This window comes from Rattus norvegicus, chromosome 8 (genome assembly GCF_021556685.1).
Source record: "Rattus norvegicus strain SHRSP/BbbUtx chromosome 8, alternate assembly SHRSP_T2T, whole genome shotgun sequence".
Taxonomy (NCBI): domain Eukaryota; kingdom Metazoa; phylum Chordata; class Mammalia; order Rodentia; family Muridae; genus Rattus; species Rattus norvegicus.
This window is the reverse complement of record NC_141541.1, coordinates 63,700,398-63,723,550: the sequence shown is the minus strand read 5'-3', so window position 1 is coordinate 63,723,550 and position 23,153 is coordinate 63,700,398. Positions and strand designations below refer to the sequence as shown.

The 23,153-nt window shown below is 40.2% G+C and overlaps 1 protein-coding gene across 12 annotated transcripts in view; it reads left to right on the top strand.

The window, feature by feature from the left end:
* Positions 1–23,153, top strand: part of Scaper (S-phase cyclin A-associated protein in the ER) — a 387,677-nt gene that overhangs the window by 345,296 nt on the left and 19,228 nt on the right. For 8 of the 12 annotated variants that reach the window (NM_001427719.1, XM_087560185.1, XM_087560183.1 and 5 more), the window contains 2 exon segments: positions 8,375–8,609; positions 14,605–14,754. In NM_001427719.1, the coding sequence (NP_001414648.1) occupies positions 8,375–8,609; positions 14,605–14,754 (385 nt within the window). 12 annotated transcript variants of the gene reach the window in all.

The window sequence follows — 23,153 nt, the reverse complement described above, 5'->3', positions numbered from 1 at the left end:
CAGGATCAGATTTCTGTTCCAGAATGAGCACTCCTAAGGAGTGTAGAGAGGTCTGCCAAAGGATTAGCAAAGCCTTTCTCATGGTCCACGTGCAAAATACCGAGTGCCTCTACATCCACTGAAAGTAGAGAGGAGCAAAGACACTTAGATGAGGTAGAATAAGTCAGATAGCAAGGGGCTTATTGATATGGGAGAGGAGAACCTTCAGGCTTCTGACTTGTCATTTTTGATTAGTAAATGATATAGTCTCCAAATTAGAGAAGATTAAGTAGTTGGTAGTGATTTATTCTTGATGGTTTCTAAGAATTCTTAATTCCCCCAATATAATTTCTTTGTTCAATTTCAATGGCAAATTTCTAATAGCAGGGCTTCCTGCAAAAAGCAGATTATTTTGGACATAAAAATAGGTCCAGGTGGTTCTGTGATTTGATTTACCTGGGAAATTCTAGTAGAGTTTGTGTAATCTGCTACTCTCAAAATGGGGGAAAAAAGGATCCCTACTTACTCTTGTCATTTTTCAGTCTCCCAGCATTCCCTGAGCACTAAGGACCAGGGCAGGGAGCACTCTACCAGTCAGAGTCATTCACATCTAATGGTTACAGGCCATCTGTGCTGTCCCCCATCTTCACAGGAAGTCTGTTTCTAAACTATGAACTATAGAGACTGGCCAAGCATTTTGTTACATAAATTAGCATTTCTGTGCAAGCTCACAACCCATTCTAAGAAGTAGGACCTGTGATTTTGCTTTATTGTAAGAATTCACAGAAAGCCTGTTTTGGCTACCAGAAATTAGCTAAAACTAGAAAGTCAAGGAGCCCTTTTGTTGGTAACCAGAATAAAAGACAAAAAAAGAGCCACAGTGGCCTCTAAAAATTGCCTCTTGAACTGGCAGAGACTGAAGTAATTAAGCAAACTAATTGCTAGGAGGTCTCTGAGTAAACACTTTGCAGCCAAGCCTGAGCAGGTCCACTTGTGGACTTCTCTCTTATTGTGCCCTTAATCTTCTCATTTTTACCTAGGTGTTCTGAAAGACAATTAGAGTGTCAGAATTTGTGCTGCTAATCTATGCTTTAGTTGGGGGAAGAAAGCATGGGCCCAAGATTTCTACACCAGGCTTGGTTTTGAACAATGAAATTGTCTTTATTTAAGTAAAAAGTGAAAATGTGATAAAAGAGTTGGTTTTAGTTTAGGATTACCACAGAATTTTAAAATGAAAATTGGACACAAACAATAATTCTTACTCACTTAAACAAATCTGATGTATTTATAGTAGGATTTTCAGAAATGCTTTGTTTTGGCTTTTGTTACTATTGGTTTTCTAGCCCTAGTCTTACAGGAAGTTTAAAAAAAAAAAAAAAGGCTAGTTTCAGGTCTTGGAGCATCCTAATCCGTCATCAGCTGAGCTCAGCCTATTGTAAGATGCGGGCTCCTCAGGAGCACTAAGAGGATCAGAAGTAATGATTGTTTATAAGCACAGTCAACACAGGCTTTTCAGTTACTCCGCAGTGACTTACTGTATTCATAACTGTGCTTGCAGTTACGCATAGAGCAACAGAGGACCAAGGAGCAGTGGACCAACACTAAGATAAGCAAACAAATATATATATTAATATTATAATCCTTGTAAACCTGTCAACTCTGAGAGGAAAGAGCTTGTAAGAAGTGGTTGATAATAATTGGCTAAAGAAGTCATTATAAAAAAAGGATTTTTGTTTGTGTATATATGTTTTCCATTTCCATATTCAAAGTATTCTAACAAAATTTGTTGTAGACAAATGACATTTGGGAAGCCAATGTCATAAAGATATCAGAATGATTTACAACTTAGCCTACTAATCATGTGGGTATAAATGAGTGCATCTCAAGTGTTTAAGGATGCTTCCAAACCATTTGTTCAAACAAAGGTAAACTTTTAATTCTGCCTCCCTACCCATCCGTTCAATCATTGAACAAATGTTTATGCAGCACTTGTTCTATGCCAGGTCCTGTGCCAGACTTGGGAAAAGGCAGAAATGATTCAAGACTCATGTTATGTCCTCAAGGACCTGTAAGTTAGAAGGAAAAAGAAGGTGCATATACAGATATCCATGATAAAGACAATGGGAACGGAGTTAGAACGCAATTCATGCAAGTGCTTGGTAGGCTGCCAGGCACTTGGAAATGCTTCATAAATGGTGGCCACTATCATCATCGGTATCAGTTGAGGGCAAAAAAGGGAGCGGTTGTTCACAGCTTATAAGGATTAGATATTTTCTAGAGTAGCTTAAAAAAATGGAAATGATAATATATATAGTTGAGGAAAAGATAGACTAAAAATATAACAAAAACAAGATATAAAAGTAGAAAAACATGAATAACATGTAGTACTCTAGCTGAACTCTTCCAGATGATGACAAGGTTAAAATGTAAAAATGCAAATTATTTTCTGGTATCTTGTGGTGGCAATAGTGTCATTAATACCTTTGAGCAGAAGCATGGCCTGCTAAAAATCATATTTTGAAGCATATACAAGTACTGTATGAATGATACATTAGAGAGAAGGAAGAAATAGGTGTCGCTATCAATAGCATCTAAAGCAAAAGACAGAAAGGCAAAGAAGAGTGTGTGGTTTTTCGGGCCCCCAGGCATCCAGCTCCAGATCTGTCCTCACTGATCATTTCTCTGTGTGTGACCTGCCACCATACTCTGTTGATTTAAGAGAACCTTACAATCACCCAGTCTTGCAATACGGTTTTAATCTTTTCAATGACCTTGCCATTTTCTATTTGAATACATCCAACAGCATAGAACTTATTGCTTACTACAGAGCCATTTCTGCCACTGATGGGTTTCTGAGGCTTACAGAATGTCCCCTCACACGAGCCCTGTGCTAGTCCTGCTTGTACCTTAGTAACATCCATATTGTTCAGGCCCTGCCTTTTCTCCCTAGATGCCTATGGTCTCACATTTCCTTTTGCTTTTCCTCTCCCATTCTAGTTACCAAGGTGGTGTAACAAATTACACAAAATTGAGTAGCTTAAGACACTCTAGTCTCGAAGCTCTGGAATTCTGTCAAGATATAGAGGAGGATGAGTTATCTTTGTTGTATAGTTACAGGCCCATGTGTCTGTCAGAGGAGGCTTCTCTGGGGTAATGAAATTGTATCTTCCAAGGAGCCAACCATGAAAAGATCCAAGGGAAGAATATTCTAGTTGAAAAACATGGCAAGGTCTTGCCTGAGTTGCTGTGTTCCAGAAACAAAACCAATAGGTGTTGAATTTGATGAACAAGAAAGTGATAGGAAATAAAGTACATGCCAGGGGAGGAGGGAAGACAAACATTAGAAATTTGAATTTTATTCTAAGCTCGATGGGAAAACAATTGGATGGGAAAACAATTGGATGTTTTTAAACAGAAAAATGACCTTAAAAGTCAAGAAAAAAAGCATTTGTATACTCCATGAAGAATGGATTCAAAAAAGTAAGAATGGGCCAGAAAGCTGTGATAAAGGGCTGTAGTCATCATAGAGCCCTCATAGGACAGCACCCATCCCCCCGGCTACTCATCCTTTACTAAGCAAGGCAGCAGAGCCTCTGAGACCCAACTAGAAATCAGAAAGGTAAAATAAAACCTGTGCATCAGCACAGGACCCTTTGCTGTTTTCAGTGTGAAAATTTGAAACCAGGGAGTGTCTTAAATGAGAAACATCATTGCACAACATCCAAGATCTGGGGCTGATCCCAGTCAGTCGTCCTGAACTGCCTTCTCTCCCTGCAGGAATCTCCTTCCTCTTCCAGTCACTTCATTCCCCCAGGGCTGTGCTGGCCTCTTGTTCTTTTCTCTTCCACTTCCTGGGCTTAGCTAAAGTCCAGCCACCATATGAAGAAGCTCAAATTTCCTATGCAGGGACTCTTCACCAGAAAGCCCTCGGCTGGCACCTGGCATCTGGCGTTAAACACAGATGCCTGTATTCAAAAGAGGTGAAGATGCTGGGCTGTGGGCCTTGGAGGGTCTGAGTGTGCTCTGGAAGCTGGTAAGAAAATATTCCTTCTGCCCTGCAGCCTTCTGAGGGAACACAAGTTTTGTGACAATTTGACTTTAGCACAATGATATCTATTATTTCGGTGTCTTACCTTCAGGACTATAACATACCACATTCATATTTTTGGAGCCACCAGATTGTGACAGTTTGTTCCAGCAGTAATGGAGAGCTGATAGGCCCGCCATTGTTGGATTACAGCTTTTTCCATTCTAGGGGCCAAGTCTCCCTTGCCTTTAGTGTTTGGCATTCATTGTACTGGAGCACAGGCACTTTGACTTTTGAGCATAGTACCTAAGAGAGTATCATTCCTTTTGTGCTCACACAAAGCCTGGGATATGACGTCACTAGATGATGTTTATTAAGTAGCATACTACAAATATCTCCTTATGATGGCACAAAACTGTATTATGTTAGATTAAGATTGGCTTTCTTGGAATATTCCAAGATTTAAGAGCCAAAACCTGGAATCCTGAAATAACCCATTTCTTTTTGTGCAATGAAGTTCTCTTCCATCACTGGGACATGCACAAATTTAATCCACTCCACTCCAATACTCTGTAGACTATTAAGTGTGTTTTTATGGTTTGGGGCTGAAATGTAAGTTTCACAGATGCCTCAGAGATTCTATAAGTAAAAGTTGAATGAAACAAAATCCTGGAAGCTGTGAGAATAGTCTGGGTGGTCACCAGCCCTCTAGCATGCTGGGAGACAGGAGGATGATCATAGACAAACTAGGAACAAGTGAGAGAGAAGAGGCTATAGAGTTTAGAATTGCACACACGTGCTGTTTTAGGCTAGCTGAGACTAGCTGTATAATGGACTGCCCACGATTCATGCCCATGCAAGCTGCTGCTTTTTGCCTAACTATATGCTCCTATAAAGCAGATTTGGATTTTAGATATCACATGGCAATAACGGTAGCCCACTTAGACCTGTCCGCATTTAAATCTACTGTTAATGAATTCATATAAGTACTTCCCTAAAACCTCTAGTCCTGTATCTAAATTAAAAAACTTAAAATCTAGTAAAAATTGAAAAGGTTTTACATTTTAAAGTATGGTATACAGAACTTCACATCTGATTTTTAATATCTTTCATGTATTTTTAAAGTATTTTTATTAATTTTTGAGAATCGTTTGCAATGTATTTTGATTGTTTTCTTTCCTCCTCTCAATTCCTCCCAGAGCCATTCCTATTTTTCTGCCCCTCCCAACACACAACTTGTGTCCTTTTTTTTTTTTTTTTTTTTTTTCTTTTTTTCGGAGCTGGGGACTGAACCCAGGGCCTTGCGCTTGTTAGGCAAGCGCTCTACCGCTGAGCTAAATCCCCAGCCCCTTTTTTTTCTTAATAACAATTATTCTTTAAGGAAAACTTTAGTGCATGCCTGATATGCATAAAACTTTATACTATAAACATTTGGGTTAAAGAGACTAGATAACTTATAGTTAAGACCCAGCAGGAGCCATGATCCTGCTGATGGACAAATTATCTGTATTTTAAGCTGAATCAGAAGTAAACATTGAACCAGTGAGGTGGCTAAGCAGGTAGAGGCACTTGCCTGAGTTTGATCCCTGAAATTCTCACATATTGTCTGATCTGCTCATATGTGTTATAGTGCATATACACATACACATGTACACACACACATATATTGATTGATTGGTTGATTGGTTGGTTGATTGATTGATTGATTGATTGATTGATTGAAGAAAACATTAAATATTTCCCAATGTCCCTTCAGGTTTGCATTAGTCATGAAAGCCAAGAGCTATACATGACCTCACAGCCTTTTTATAGTCCATGAGCTCACTTTTAAGGGAAATATACTTTTCCTTAAAGCAATATTATATGTGTTTTTGAACCATTTCCACACCTTGGTCCCTGAATGCTTGGTTGATTTTCCTCAGCCAACACTTTTATTTCCTTAGGAGATATTCACTAAAGACTGAAGCTGTGTCATTAGCTGTTAGATCAGCCCTTTCCCCCATAATGGGAAGGGAGAAACACTGTGCTGATGGCCTTTTCTTTGATGTTTTGTTTGGGTTTTATTTTGTTTTGTTTGTTTAACTGGTTGGTTTTTTGTATTTATTCTTCAGAAGAAAAAACAGTGAATTCATGATACTTTATAATTGCTAAGAAAGGTTATGGTAGTGTTTTCTAGCAATAAAGCTATAATCCCAAATGTCTGATTTACAGTATGCTAATAGTCTGTTGAAAATAGCAGGCACAGTAAGGGAAAATCAGCATTCAGATTCATAAATAATAAAACTCTTGTCTCCAGAGTCATGCATCCTTGGAGGTCTGAAAGTAGATTAGGAATTAGTTTTAGGGAGAACTGCCTTCTGCCTTCTGCCTTCTGTTTGAACAGGCAGCCAATTGTGTCCAAACCTGGGTCTCTTTTTGGAACCTTCATAATAACTGTAGCCAAATTACTATCTTTTCATGTCTGTAGTAGGGTCTTACCCTAATTCTTTTGCGTTTGATGGCACTAAGGGCCAAGTGATATTCACTAACAAGTTTTATAAAAAGTGCTCTAAATGTGCGTATGATCAAATAAATTTGAATCTTTATTAAGTAGCATACTACAAATATCTCCTTATGATGGCACAAAACTGTATTATGTTTAACAATAGTTAGTGATTTGCAAATTCTGACTAAAGAAAAGGCAGAGAGAAAATATGAAATCAAGTCCTGTTCTGTGTGGATGCTTTGGTCTTTGGGCAGAGCATTATGTATTAAGACCTGCATCATGCCCCTGCCTCTGCTACTTAAGAAACTCATGTGACCTGCTTTAAGTTGTAGTTCTTCCATTGTGCGTGAGAGTTGTACCTTGCCTACCGACTATAAGAAGACTTCACATGAGGTACTATATTCTATGAGAAGAGTATAAGGAATACAGGAATGTATCATGCTTTGTGGATGTGTTCTGAGCAATATCTGAAACAATATATCTGAGGCATAAATGCTGACTAGAGTTATCAGTCGAACTCTACTTCAATGCAACTGCTAAGTTAAAACCAATAGAATAATCCCTTTAGACAAGAAATTCACTAGCCAGCCCTCCCAGTTCTGACTTAATTAGTGATATCTTCTGACTGTTTCGAGGCAAGATAATGAGATAACCATAGGTGGTCAGTGCCTCTCTCCCTTCTACATTCCAGTTTGAAGGGATGACAACTGATGAAGGAAAGCCTGTCAGTGTTAGGAGCTTGGGAAGGATGTCGCTGCACCGTAGTAGAGTAACTGGGCACTTCTGCTGAGAGCTGTACAGTGATACTGTATGAAGCAAAGAGATGGAGCAGAGCCTTACAACTTCCCAAAGAAAAGGCCAAGTCTCATGAAAGAAGGCAGAAAATGATCCACTTGGAACGGCACCAAGGAACACTAGGGTTTGTCTCTGCTGTAGCTAGGGCCTCTATCACAAAACTTCCATCTTCTCAGAGCCAGGAAAGGGAAAGGGAAAATTCTTTCCAAGCATAGTGACAAAAGTGGCACTCTGCAGCCTGCTAGCTTTGAGTGTGACACAAGCTGAACAACTAAGGAAATAAAATGTACAGTTTAAGTTTAGGCCTAGACACCTTGTGCCAGAGTAAATACGGAAGAGCCCCTTCAAGCACACTAGCAATGAGGTAAGGAGGGCGTTTCCACAGAGAGTAATCTGTTGCTGCTTCTTGGAAGCCAGGGATGCAGTGACGAGTGAGTACTTGGCAGCGGTATCCGCGTTGACTGCGTGTCTTGGTCCTAAATGCTCTGTACGCCTTAGTGCAGGAACGGGGTAGATTCAGTAAAACCTTGCTGGTTCACTGTTGACTTTAAGGATTCATTTACCACTGAACTGCCTCTTCTGTTTCATCAATAGACATACCTCAGTGACTGAATCTGATTGTTTGGGGACATGCCCTCCACAATATATTCAGTAATACTGTTTTAATCTAGAACAGTACCTACAAAAGCAGTTGAAGCATCTCCCCTCAGTGTACAGATACACTGTGGATTTCCTCTCTGGAGGAAAACTACAGTGTTTAGATGTCTGAGTCTACAAAGCTCTTAAAGCTCTATGCAGTTTGTCCAGATGTAGGCACTAGAGATAGTGGGGTATCCTGGGCTGCCAAGCGAGGGGAAGGCAGTAGTGGCCTCAGCACCAACTGCCTGGTGCTCAGTTACCACTCCTACACAAGCTGATGTCCCAAGGGCAGGTAGGGCTGGCTACATGTTACTGGTGGTCTCGTTACCTTATTACACAACTCAGGGGGTTTGCTTTTAATAGTCTGTGTAGTGCGTTCCATTTAACCTATAGAAATCCTAACATCCTTTAACTAGACTTTTCTCAAAGAGTTGTGTTTTCTTTCTCAGATCTTCTAGCATATTTGACAGTAATCACCAGGATCCCACAGGGCTGACAGCTGCTCTTCAAGCTACAGACTTGGCTGGAGTTCTACACATGCTCTACTGTATCCTCTTCCACGGCACCATCTCAGACGCCAGCACTAGTCCCAAGGAGAGTTACACCCAGAACACCATCCAAGTAGCCATTCAGAGTTTACGTTTCTTCAACAGCTTTGCAGTTCTTGACTTGTCTGCTTTTCAGGTACTAAAACCTTGGTTCACGTTGGTTTTAAAACCAAGAAAAAGTTAGTACATGTGTGTACGTGTGTACGTGTGTGTGTGTGTGTGTGTGTGTGTGTGTGTGTGTGTGTGTGTGTGTGTGTTTCCTTGCATGTGCATGTGGAGGCTGGGCATTCTCTATTGCTGTCTATCTCCCCTGCACCCTGCCCATTCAGGGTCTCACTGTGTGTTCTTGGCTGAGACTCCTACAAAGACCAGTTGGCCTCATACTTGCACAGCCCTACCTGCCTCCACCTCTGGAGTTCTGGTTTAATGGTGTGAGCCACAATGCCTGGCTCACTGAACATGGAGCTCAGCTTTTATGGTACACTTGCTCCAGGCAAGCCCCAGGACCTGCATGCACTCTCAGCACTCAGTGGCATGCCAGGTTTCCAATGCAGGTGCTGGAAAGCTAAGATCAGCTCCTCTTTCCTGCACACCAATTACTTACTCACTGAGATATCTTCCCCAGACCCCCAAAATTCACTTTTTAAAAAACTTTTTTGGGGCTGGGGATTTAGCTCAGTGGTAGAGCGCTTACCCAGGAAGCGCAAGGCCCTGGGTTCGGTCCCCAGCTCCAAAAAAAAAAAAAAAAAAAAAAAAAAAAAAAAAAAAAAAAAAACTTTTTTGAAGGTTTATTTCCATTTGTATGTTTTTCCCTTTATATGTGTTTATGCACCACATGTATGCTTGGTGCCAGCAGAAACAAGAAGAGGGTGTCAGATCCCCTCTGGAATTGGAGTTCAAGATAGTGGTTAGCCACCATATGGGTGCAAGGAATTAAACCTGGGTCCTCTAGAAGAACAAGTGTTTCCAACTGCTGTGCCAACTCTCTAGTTTCCAAAAAATTAGTCTTTCAATGTGTATATAATGGGAAGTTCTTCTCTGGAATTTGAGATCCTAGATTATAATAAGTAGAATTATAAAGTGTATATACCATTTGTTAAGCTGTTCTGTAGAGTTATATGATATCTGTTCACATTAAATGTTAAATGTGCTATCTCATTTATTCTCATAGCTTTTATGAAAAATATTATTGTACCCATTTTACAGATGGAGAAGCTGCAAATAAATAATTTGTATAAGGTCCTATTTAGCTGAAACAAAACTAGCTACCCATGACTCTCCAGTCTTAAATTTAACCTATGCCACACTACCACTTATAAGTCTTCTAACTTAATTTTTTAGATAAAGATATTATCATCCCATCAATGTTTAAATATTAACAAAATTAATGGTTTCTTATAGAAATAGAACCAAAATTGCTTAATTATTTTGATTGATATAACTCTTAAGGATGATTTAACTGATTTGTGTCAAAAGTAAAGTGCATTTATATATAACTGTACAAACCACTATAATTTAAGTTTTTATAGCTAAAGAAAGAAAATGACTTTTTGCTTTAATACCATACTGTCAGCTTAAAAACAGACTTTTTCAAGTAGGAAATTTAATTTTCAAAAACACTGAACCTGTTATAGAGCAAGCCCCAAGGAATAGACTTTCCCTGTCCGTTTATTAACTGTCGAGTGATTTCATTAAAAAGGGAACAAACTTGGCAGATGATGAACCCATAATTTAGATGAATTACTTACTAAGAGGAAAGGGGGCTTTGGAGCTTATTGTGCGAAGATAGTGGTCTCTACTATCCTCAGAGGAAACACTTCTGTTGTGAAACTGATGGCATACGCTCAGTTAATTAATGGCTTCCTAGGATTCTGTCCAGAAAGGAAGTTAGTGAGTTTTATCATTGGAGCTTGTATTTTTCAACTTTGTAGAGTGACTTTATTCATCATAAGAACAGAAGCCCCTTCTTTAGGATTAATGTGTTTCTGTTTCCAAAGCAGTTGTCATTCTCTGCAGTTTGCCTAGTTGGAGTAGTTTACAGGCCTACCTAATGTCTGCTCCAGAAAGTGTCAATGAGTGTTACTTCTGGTTACATATGACATTTATCAGAGGACCTCAGAATATAGGGTTCAGTAATCTTCCCATCAAATAAAATGACTTCCTTGTTACCATGGATTATGAAAAAGTACATACTTAAGTGAAAAAGAACTTACCTAAACCAGTTATTTCTATGCATTTAGAAGCAAATACTTAATAGAGTAATTGCAGTGTGATCAGTATTATTGTGATCTCAGACTCTATGAGTTCTGAAATCCTGTAAGGCTCTTCATATCTCATGAGGATGGCTTGGCTCTATGACATGATGACAAGACTTCAGCCAAGAGACCCACAAGGCTAAAGGAAAAGGGAGGGTAAGTGTGCCTTGTAGAAATAAGAACTGAAATTATCCAGAGGTTCCTTCATTCATGGTTGATGCTTGGGATACCTCTAAGACTATGTTTGTGTAGGAACATTGGCCAGAGTACCTATATACAACCTATTTGTATAATTCAGGCTTCTCAAATGATTATGATATCAGAGTCCTGAGGGGGAAGGTCCTAGAAGGAAGCTTCTGGAAAGCAAGTGTTCTAAAAGAACCAGACAGCAGCTACATGGTTTTTTATGATCTAGTTTCAGAAGTCATATACCTATACATACCTGAGGCAAAAGGTACCTGACTACAAAAAATTGAGGACAGCCTGTATCACACTGTTAGGCCTGGTCTCAAAAATAATGTTAAGAGGGCTCAGTAGTTAAAATTGCTGGCTGCTCCTGCAGAAGACTCAAGCTTATTAGTTCTCAGCACCCACATGAAGTTGACAGCCACATGGCAAGTTCAGTTCCAGGAGATCTCATGGCCTCTTCTGACCTCTGTAGGCACCAGACATGCATTTGGTACACATACATACATGCATTGCAAGTACTTGTGTATACACATAAATTAATATCTTTTAAAAATAATAATAATTTTTAAAGCCCAATATGGTTGGAAAGAAGGGAGGGAAGGGAAAGGAAGGAAGAGGAGGAAGCAAGATGATAGGAGTTCAAGACCTCAGTTACATAATGAGCTAGGGGCTAGCCAAGTGAGACCCTGTCTCAAAAAACAACAGCAACAACAACAAAATACACACACACACACACACACACACACACACACACACACACACACAGGTACATACTAGTTGAATCACTCATAAGACTCATAAGATTGAAAGACATAGGTAAGACAATTGTCAAATATTTGAGGGCTTATTAAACACCACTGTTTAATAAGCTCTTTGACACATCTGTCACACAGACACCACTGATGATCAAATATGCAATATTCAAATGACTATGCAGGTATATAGCAGTGAGTGAGTTTGGGAAGAAAATACTATTTTCATGATAGATATGATCAGAAAAGCTCATGTTCTAGATCATAGAAACGACCCCATGTCAAAGGTAAGATTTCATGAGGGATGGGGAAAGAGATTTCCAGTGGAGTAAAAGAAAATGTACATCTCAGCATGGTCCTGACTTGAGAAAATGTGGAGGTGACCATAGAAGGCTAGAAGGAACTAAAGACAAAACTGAGCCGAGGCAGGTGGCCTAAACTATTAAAGCATGAGACAAGATGACATGAGGAGCATGTTGGTTCCCCTCACATCTCCACATATCACAGGAATTCTGCGTGCCACAGACTCATGCTCATCAGATCCCTGAGCTTGGAGTTGGACTGACCCCAGTAAACAGTCCCACCACCATAAAGTGTGTGGCCTTGGGAAAGCCATCTAAGCATTTAATCCAGTACCCTCATCTAAAGCAAATTAGAAACATCTACCTCACAAAACAGAAGATTTAATAAAATTACAGAAGGTATTGTGCTGGTCAGCATTACTAGGCCCCAGTCTCTGAGTCTGGGCCCAGCCTTGGCAACCCACTTGCTGGGCCTTTCTATGGATGCTATTAATGAGTTTCTTTCTGTATGGCTTGTGAAGTTGTGTTTGCTGAGTGTCCTGGAAGATGTTGAATCAGAAAGTGCCGAGTGCAGCATTCATATTTCTCTACTTTTCTTCAGAGCCACACATCTGTGTGCTTGCTTTGTGTGAAAATTTATCATGTGATAACAACAAAAGGGTTATCTGTTAGAATGTTTTCATCATGTACCAATAAGACTTTAAAATATCTCCCCCTCATCAAAGAATGTGAATTCACTCTGAAGTCACACTGGCACAAGTGGCCTGGAGGTCAATGATACTGTATATTGCATTTGCCATGACAGTTTTTAACAATTGAAGGTGGTCTCAAGAAACAAATCAATGTACTGACTTGGCAATTAATTCTGGCTAGAAAGGAAATATAGTTTCCTTGAAAAATTGGTTTGATTTTTATATTCAAACATACATGCCCCTTGACCTGCTCTTATCAGGAAAGGTTAAACAGAGGGCACTAGGTCACAGCATGCTGGACGAGACTAATTAAATAAGGGCTGAACTGAGAAGGTGTCAAGACTTGATTTAAAGGAGCAAAGCCCTCCTGAAGTGTCTGGGGCTTGAAAAATACTTGGGTTGGGGGTTGTCTTGGGGCAATAGAACTGTGATGGGGAGACACTCTGAAAGTCAGCAGTCATAGCACTAGAGCAGTGTCCACCTGCAGGGCTGTTTCACTCAGCTAGACAGTGAAGTAACTGAAATTTCCAAGCTACAATAGTCTGACCTGGTCTCAAACTCAACAAGACCTCAAATAAAGAGATGAGTTTAAAGCAGTGTGTTTCCCACAGGCCGGCAGCAGTGCTTCATTCCAGTGTGGGCTGCAAGTGTATTCTGTGGGCTTCGCCTCTCCCCTTTGCCCTCCTGTCGCTCTGTCTGCTTGACATGTTTATTAAATAGAAGCTTCAGGCTGCACAGGCAGACTCACATTCTCCTCCCAAGTCGCCCACCACGGATGGCCCACAGCCTATCTGGAGAAAAGATCCCACAAACCTTAGAGCTAAAGGGCTCCCTAGTTCCTGGAAAGATTTTTTTGTTTTGGTTTGGTTTTTCGCATCTTTTGGTAGCCTTTGTTTTAGAGCACTATTTATTTGAATAATAATTAATTCTTATTTAGATTTTTCCATTTGAACATAAGTAAATAATTAAAAGTGGGTATTTGGTGGTAGGGATGAAAAAAAAGTGGGTATTTATCTCTATGTATAAAGGTGGGGAACACGGCTCAGTGGTGGAGTATCTTTGTGTTATGTACAAGGCCCTGGGTACAATCCCCAGAGCCTACAAACCACTTAAGTGTCTTTGCTTTGTATAAGAATGTAGTTTATCCTTCGGGAAAAAAGTCTTAGAAATTAGCTTACACAGTATATGCACAGATGAAATTTAATATTTATGCTCCTACATATTTTCTACAATAAGAATTCTTATCTAATGAGAAAATATAAGTTATTAAGTATGGAAGAGACAATTGCTTTTGGTAGAGTGTGTTTTGAATATATGTGTTATGGGCATTCGTTCTGCTCTATTTACTACCCTTTAGGTAAGATATTACATTTATTTTGATCATTTATTAGATTAAGAACCCCTGAACTAATTGCTGCCCACAGTATAATAGTCAGGTTCATGATGTTTTTGTAGATTTTTTTTGGAGCTAAGGACTGAACTCAGGGCCTTGCGCTTGTTAGGCAAGCGCTATACCACTGAGCTAAATCCCCAACCCTGGGTTATATGTTTCTTATTTGTTTTTGTTTTTAAAAGAAAGAAACCCTGGGGACATGGGTATGAAGATTCTAAGAGAGTTCAGAATGGTAAAAGGATATAGTATATGAAAAATCCAATAAAAATTAATATAGAAACTTAAAATAAATTAAGGTTCATGTAAATTTCTTTACAAACATTTGACAGCTAGCCTGTTCGAAAGTTTCTCCATTTTTCTGAGAACAGGAACTCTGTTATTAAATGCATGCTACTTGCTAAGTGTTGAAAGAAGGAAGGAAGGACAGACGGACAGAGTATATCGTCCTTCTAACCTCATAACAGAGAGTGCAGAACCTCGACTTGCTGTCTGATATACAGCCCCAGCTCTCCCTGGGCTGGGACTTCTAACTGCTCCTTATCTGTCAGTCTATTGTAGGGGCAGAGGGCTTGTCCCTGGCATTCCGGCACATGGCTAGTTCCTTGCTGGGCCACTGCAGCCAAGTGTCCTGTGAAAGCCTCCTCCATGAGGTCATCGTCTGTGTGGGCTACTTCACTGTCAACCACCCAGATAACCAGGTAAGAGCCTCTGGAAGGTACCTCAGATTACTCCCAGCACTGAGGGTGTGAGGTATTGCAGTGAGAAAAGACAGGCTAGCCTGCTGGAACCCATCTGGGCTGTATGAAGGCCTTTAACCAGGCTCCAAGGATATTTGCTGGTTTTATCTCTAAAGGGATATTTGATCTATACCAGTAGTACAAGGACCTCCTCTTAAAGCTATAAAGGTAAGATATTTTAGTAAAATACGTTTAAAGTACACAGAATCGTCCTTCTCTCGTACACAGTCAGCTTCACCTCCTGGACCATATGAATGTCAGTACTCTTTCTCTGATAAGGGAGCATCTGCATGTCTTGGCTCAGATCACGCAGCAGACATGTAAAGCTGGCCTTGGCCTTGCTCTGTCTAGGTGTTCAGAGGCTTCCAGATCGTTTGGGGCAGAAGCTAAGAAGGCAAGGTTCTGGCTTCTCCTGTTTGAGAGACAGACATAATTTTGTTCATGGCTACTCTATTTGGTTTCTGAGTAGGGTTTCTTCTAGGAATGCATTCTCCTGCTTTATGAAGGTGGAATGTTTGTTATAAATCAGAAAATGATAACCTTATTTCTCTTTTAATTTATTTTTTAAATAAATCATGGCACAACTAACGCATCAAGCTAATTCTTAACTACCTCATTTATAGAGTTGGTTGTATAGATTATAGCTGAGCAAAATATCTAAACATTCCACTAACTTTTACTCTAAGCTCACTGGCTTTTATTTTAAGCAAATCTAAAATAAATGTAACTATTGGATTTTTCAGCCTAGAGCATACTAGAAGATAGGAGGAGAGATGAGTGTGCTGTCATGGCCAAGCACAAGGCAAGAAGGTGCACACCAAGAGCTGCCAGTACATGTCTGAGAGGAGAGAGGGCTAGAGAACAAGACAAGCCTAGAAGACAGAGTCACAGACTTGTAGGTCTTAGAAATAGTCAGCCCTTAGTAAACATGGGGGCAAAGTGGGTCTTCAGTGTGTTCTCTGTAAGAAGGGAAAGAAATGGACAGTCCATGTAAAAAAATTCTTGTGGTTAAAATATAGATGGTCTAGGTGCTTAGAAGGAATATATATAATATATATGTATACATATGTGTGTATATATATATATATATATAATATAATTTTTTTCCTTTTCCCAAACCCTGCGGCCAGGAGGCAGCTGTTTGCTGCCTCACACTGTGAAAATGCTCAGGAAACTCCTTCCCTTGCAAACAGTCAGGTTTTTGTCCTCTCTAAGGACCAGGCCCATAAATTGATAAAAGTTTTAAAACCTACTCTGGAAACAACTGGCGAAGAGACTCTCCTGTGTGGGTTTATTTTCTTTGTGTGTATCAATCTACTGAATGATTTTTATCTCGCCTTCAAGTTTCTTCTCATGGTTGTGACCACAGAGTATTCCCTATTTGTTATGAAAAAGACATGGCAAATATAAAGAGTAAAATGGAATCCCCATTGTTTCTGATTGCAGCATCTGAAATGGTCACTAACAGGTTTCCTTCCAGAGTCTTCTTAATGAATAATTTTATGTAGCTGAACTCATATTGCATGTGTACTCATGTCCTGCTCTCTGCACTTCATTTTATACCAGAATATCATTTTTAATGGCTTTACCATGTGTGGACATTCATAGTTTACCTAACGATTTCCTGTTTTATATGTGATGGTTTATGCTATATATCATGATATTCTGCTACACTTGTAAAAGCTGACCAGTTTGTGAGTGTGCCGCTTAGCAATTGTACACTAAGTGTGAGTGTGCAATTCTACAGCTAGAGGTTTCATTCTTAACAGTACATTTCATGCTGCTATGCTTTGAAACTTTTTGCATAAATCAACTCCATTATGACAAGTTTATGGAATTCAGACTTTTGTGGGGTTTCCGCGTTTCCTGCTGATGCTAGAGCACACAGTAGTCCTCCACTTTAAAGTCCCATACTTTAGTTGGTCTCACCAGAATGAACAGAGACTGGAACAGGGGAACATGTATCTAAAAGGATAAGGAAAAAACAGCCGAAATGGGGAGAGAGAGCATGGGGGTAGGAGTAGAAGAGGGAAGGGTTAGGAGGGGACAAAAGTAGAAGAGGAAGAGGTGGTGGCAATAGCCACTGCCCCATCAGTCTTGAGCTGAAAGAAGAAAAGGATGCAGTAAGCTTTGGAGGTCACTGTTCAGAGATGATGTCACGCAGAGGACAAGATTAGAAGAGTGAAAAATGCCAGACCTTGTGTCTTGGGTACTTTGCCTCCCACAGGTATCTATTGAATCAGAGAAGCCAGTTTAACTCTGAGACAGAAGATTCTAAAAAGCAAAGATTTGTAGCAACGCAATTTCTAAGCATCACCTTGTCCTGTGGAGATCTTGGTACTGTTGTGCCCAAGTGTTGTCTCTCACCTCGTCAGCACTACAGTACAGTATGATGTTAATTCCTGCCTCAGATAGGTAGGTAGGAAACGTGTTCTAAGAGGCAAGTTAAGCTCCTGAAACAAAGAAAAGCACTAGGAGACTTAAGTGAGGTGTGTAACTGGCTCATCCATTGGTGGTCATGTATGTGTATCTTGGACAGCAGTTCCTGCCCTCACAATGCCATCATGGGTTTTCTGAGCATAATGTGTGTATCCCACTTCAGAAGACCCATAAAAAGTCTAGGGAGTTATAAATAAGTCCAGACCACAATCTAGCAAGTAGAGGGCCTGGGTTTTAGCTCAGCTCTGCTTCTACTCTACCTATGTGATCTTAGATGAACCCTCCCCTTTAGGTTCTTGGATCTGTGACTGTTGAAAAGTAGAGTAGTTCTGGAGAGCAGTGATGTTTACACTGTGTGAGTGTGTCCGTGTCTGTGAGTGTGTGTGTACATATGTGTCAGTGTATGTCTGTGTGTGTTCTTGTGTGCGTTTGTGTGTTTTCATAATATATGTGTTCCTGTGTGTGTGAGTGTATGTACATGTGCATGTGCGTGTGTCTGATGCTAAATTGTAGGGCTAAAATGTTTCAGCTGCTAAATTATATGTTATATATGTTTCATATGATTAAAAAAAAAGATTGTACTGAGATATGCCTTGAGTCAGTAACATTAAAAGTCTGAGACAACAGACCAGCATCTGATTTCAGGGGGATTCTACACCTGAATTTGTGGTTTTTAGATCCTCCTTACTCTCCTCCAGATCCTGTCAGCACCAGACAGTGTAATAAGCTGCCTCCCACTTGTGGCAGCTTGTAATTTAAAGCTCACAATCTCTTGGCTTCCCCAGTATGAACCAAGGAGAATGAGAACCATTGGCAGACACAGCAAACTTCTCTGGGTGACTTGTGGAGCTTTGCTTTTATCTGTTGTGTCCCCTAGCCCAAGTGGGGACCTATGCCAGGCTCTGTGGGCTAGGCTACACAGAGAAAAGCATAAGGCAGACAGCCACAAGTCACTGAGGTGACAACTATTTGTATCCAATGAAAATGGGGACTTTTCTGCTGTTAAAAAGGTGTGTATTTGCTTTCTTTAAAAAGGAATTTGTTAATTCCCTTCCCCACCAAACCACAAATTTGCTAAGCGAACATTTGCTAAAAAGATCCGGTAAGAGCAGCTATAAGCTCTTGCCCAGCTCATGCCTGTGGAGCTTTTATCCTAGAAGGTCACCTGGGCAGCCCCACCTCACAGACCAGTGGTGGTATATCCTTCACCTACACCCCTGTTCTCAGGGAATCAGTTCAGCCTGGTGGGAGAAATGATGATTCTTAGTTCAGGTAAGTTTCATGTTCCTTTGCAGGGCATGGTTTTCCAGAGAGGATCCTTCTCCTCCTGGGGAAACAACATGTTTTTCTACAAGACAGGGTCCTGAAAATCTTGCTGCAGCCTAAGTCTGTTTGATTAGGTGACTTCTTTGCATAAAGGATTGGCCTTTTTTTTCCCCTTGCTGTCACTTAGTCAATTAACCAGAAGGGCTGAGCCCCATAATACCACAGATCACTTCAGAAGAGTAAGCCAGATAATAAAAAGTAATGCCCTGTCGTGATGGAACCAATCATCTGTTTCCTATAGGTTTACAGTATCTAATTAAAATGATGTTTTAATCAAAAGCTTCTCTGTATTTTACATTTTCATGACTTTCTAAATTCTTTCCCATTTAATTATTATAATGAACATAATTAATATGTGCTGTCAGCTCCTCACTTTATTTACATTGTATTGGATAATTAAATTTGGTCTGATAATTAAATTAACTCAAATGAAAGATTGTATGGCCACCTGAATATTACTGTCATGGGAATAAGCACCTTTGCATATTCATTTTGATTAGTGAATGCTTTTCTCATTAGGAAAGGCCTGATAGAGTCCAGGTACCTCAGCTTCAGTCTTACAATAACTGAAAGCAAAGATTGCTTTGGTCCACCTGTACCAGGCAGCCTCTGTAGTACTAGGAAGAAAGATCAGAGCCTTATACTTCCTCAACTCAGGACCCCTTTTTGTCCAAGAAATTGTTGCATGACCCAGAGTGGATAAGTATATAAACTAGGTATAAAAATCAAACATTTGCTGATAATAAATCATGAAGGAATTTATTTTAAAATAATCCTTGGACAATGTAAGTTTACTATTGAGTAAAAACTGAAGCAAACATGGTACTAATTAGATGGGTGTGCCTATTTCTTTTTATATAAATAATTAAATATTAGCTGAATATTTAATATTGCAGATCATAGAGCATCTTCAACAGTCTTCAGAGTTGACTGATATCTATTAACATCAGCATGAAGACCTCCACTTCAGTGTCAAGGCAGCAGGGTGGGAGGGGGTGTGGATGGGGTGCACACCCTTATAGAAGAAGGGGGAGGGGGCTTATGGACAGGAAAATCGGGAAAGGGGATAACATTTGAAATGTAAATAAAAATATCCAATAAAATATATACTAAATAAATAAATAATACCTTCACTCATATACATACATAGTACAAAATGGCAAAAGTAGGATTAGTAGGATTAGCTTTCTGAAGGTTGTTTAGTACCACAAGTCAAGTCTCAAAACATACATTCAAGTGACATTAGGTGTCTTTAGGACTATATGTGTATATGCAAATGCATATGTATATATAATAACAATTAGTGGGAAAAAGTCATGAATTTGAAGGAGAAGAAGAAGGGGTTATGTGGAAGGGTTTGGAGGGAGGAAAGGGAAGGGAGGCATGTAATTAAATGTGATCTCAAAAATTAAATTTTTTTTAAAAAGTATGTTTAGGGCCCTTGAAATTATGGGAAATTCTGTCCTAAGGTGAGGACAAATCCATTTCCTAGGATTTTTTTTTCTTTTAAGAAATTCAAAGTAGCAACTCTGACAAGGTTTTAAAATCAAACATTAGAACACATCACAATTCAAAGATGCATTCATTTGACACTTAGAGGACAGCAGGAAAATATTAGAAGTCTTTTTCTGTAATTGAGCCATTATGTTTCTGAAAGAGCAGAAACTTTGCTTGTACTGTAAAAACTCTTCATTTCAAATCAAATATAAATAGCTTTGAATCAGAGCCGAGTGTTTCCGGTTTATTTGTTGATGTCGGGGTATGAAGTCTATGTGTAGTTAAAAGTGTGCATGTTTTATTTTCAGAATCACAGGGACAGTGACGGTACAGGATGTGACATGGGAAAGTGCTGCCCCAATCACCTGGAGCCATCACATGTGACTTTGCATTAATGTTTGATCACTGCATGTTGAAAGCCTTTTCCTGTTGGCACATTTTTCAGTCACCTCAGTCATTTATATGACCGAGTAATAAAGTCGTGATCCCACAATTCAACAAGCTGGAATAGAGAGCGTGCTCTGCACTGCATTAGAGGCACCGGGATGCTTCTAGGAAGACGAGAACAAGCAGGGAGACTAGACAGTGGGCTTCTACGTGTGATTGTGTGGTGTGTCTTTTCCAAGTCATTTAGTAACTTAATTTTTTTTATTTGTTCTTGTTTTTGTTTTAGTTTGAGGTTTTTTATTTGTTTGGTTTTGATTGGTTAGTTATTGTTTTGGCTTGGTTTGGGTTTTTTTTTAGGGGTTTTCTTGTTATTGTTTTTCAAGGCAGGGTTTTCCTGTGCAGCTCTGGCTAACCTGAAACTCAGAGATCTGCCTGCCTCTGCCTCTAGAGCGCTGGGATCAAAGGCGTGCACCATCCCATGGACTTGTTTTCAGATAGGATCTCACTGTGTAGATCAGGCTGACCTCCCAAGTCACCTCTACCTGTTGGATGCTGGCATTAAATGTGTGCACCATGCCTGGTGACTGTTTAATCTGCTGCACTTGTGTCGTTTAGTCTACATGAGTAAATTCTCCATTTTATCCCACCAGTGTCAAGGAGGACTCGGTTGTGGTTTGGTGCAATTGCTTAGTAGGGCATTCACCACCGAGCTACCTCAGACTTTCCCTTGTAGTGTTGACTTTTTTTATTTTTTAATTTATGTGTATGTGTATAAATCAAAGAACAGTTGTGAGAGTCAGTTTTTTTTTCCTTCCACCACCTGATTCTGGGAACACAGGCTTACAGCCAGCACTTTTACTGGCTGGGCCATCTCACTGCCCTTTCTGGAGTTTTGTCTTCCTGTTTGTGTTGTATTTGTTTGCAGTGTCAGGGCTTGAAATCAGAGCCTCACACGTGGTAGGCAAGTGCTCTTCTGCTGAGCTCTCCATCTCTGCTTCAGCTGTGTTCTGAGAATGGCAGTTTGCCTAGCAGTTACCTGAATCACAGCCCAGCTTTTAGAGCATTCAGACCCGGCCTAAGTCCTGCTCAAACATCCTTTTCTTACTCTTTGTCTTTCTCAAAGTTCGATGATCCATCCTGGGCCCCACCTACTTGGTACACTCTACCGGCCTCATCTAATCCCTGCAGTAGCTGCTGCTGCATTGGGCTGAGAGTGAAGAGCACGTCCAACACTCAAGGCCTTGCTGTCATCCCAGCGTCAGCACCTCATTCTTGACCTGTCACCCAAGCCACCATCTTTCTACGTTTTCTCCATAGGATAGCTGTAACTCCTTTCAGAAGGTGGAAGTACATCGTTTCCAAGGAAAAGCCCAAGAATTTCAGTAATGGGGCTGTTTTAGAGCCAGGCTCTTACCAGTATTACAGTACCAAAGAAAACACGGGACTTGAGGGACAAGAGTAGACCATTAAAGGTAATATTTGCCTACATATGTATGTCAGTGATGTGCCTGCAATTGAAAGGAAGAAAGCTGCCAGCCACTAATTCTGGCTATGTATAGCGAAGTCAGCCCTCTCAGGATCCAAGCATAAGACCTTGCACTCCCTCATCATTTGACCTTTCCTACACAAATTCAGTGCCCTGACACGTGCTCACTAGATAGATAGATAGATAGATAGATGATAGATAGATAGACAGACAGACAGACAGACAGACAGACAGACAGACATTCTTAGGGTTTTGCTGCTGTAAACAGACACCATGACCAAAGCAAGTCTTATAAAGGACAGCGTTTAGTTGGGACTGACTTACAGGTTCAGAGGTTCAGTCCCGTTATCATCAATGTGGGAGCATGGCAATGTCCAGGCAGGCATGGTGCAAGAGGAGCTGAGAGTTCTACATCTTCCTCTGAAGGCTGCTAGAAGACTGACTTTTAGACTGCTAGGACGAAAGTACTAAAGCCCATGCTCACAGTGACACACCTACTTCAACAAGGCCACACCTCCTAATAGGGCCTCTCCCTAGGCTTGCCCACACATGGTCAGGTAGTCACAGCAACAATCCCACTTCTTGATTCTGATTTTCTGTTGTTGGCAAGACTTTTATCAGTATGACAAAGTACCCTAGATCCAGTCCCTCACCCCTAACCCTTGGAATTTGAGTCCACTGTAGACACTGTTCAAAGCTTGAGGAGAGTTACTGCTTAATTCTGTAGCAGACCTGATCTTTGCCCAAGTGGTGCTGGTTTGAAGGTTTGAGGCCTATGGTGAGGCATAGTGGAAAATTAAGATAGAGCAGACAGACATACTTATTTTGGACAGCCAAGAAGCAAAGATTGTACCTCTCTCCACAGGTGGGCTTTTCTATTCACATTTTATTCCATCATCTAGACCCAGCCTCTGGGATACTACTTCTCACATTCAGGGCAAGTCTTCCTGACCCTGAGTTAATCATCTGTGGGAGCACCCTTACACATACATACAATGTTTTACTAATATCCTCAGCTGCTCTCAATCTAATCAGGTTGACAGAAAACCATCAGAGCACTGCAGTCTCGTTAGTTTTGCCACCTCATAGTACCTGATGTGCGGGGATCTTCATTAGGATTTAAGAGATTAATAGTTTGCTCTTGAAGCTTGATGAAAAGAACCTGGTCTTTGGCCATGAATATATTGATTGAATATATTACCAGCTGTTCCATTCTGTAGCTTTG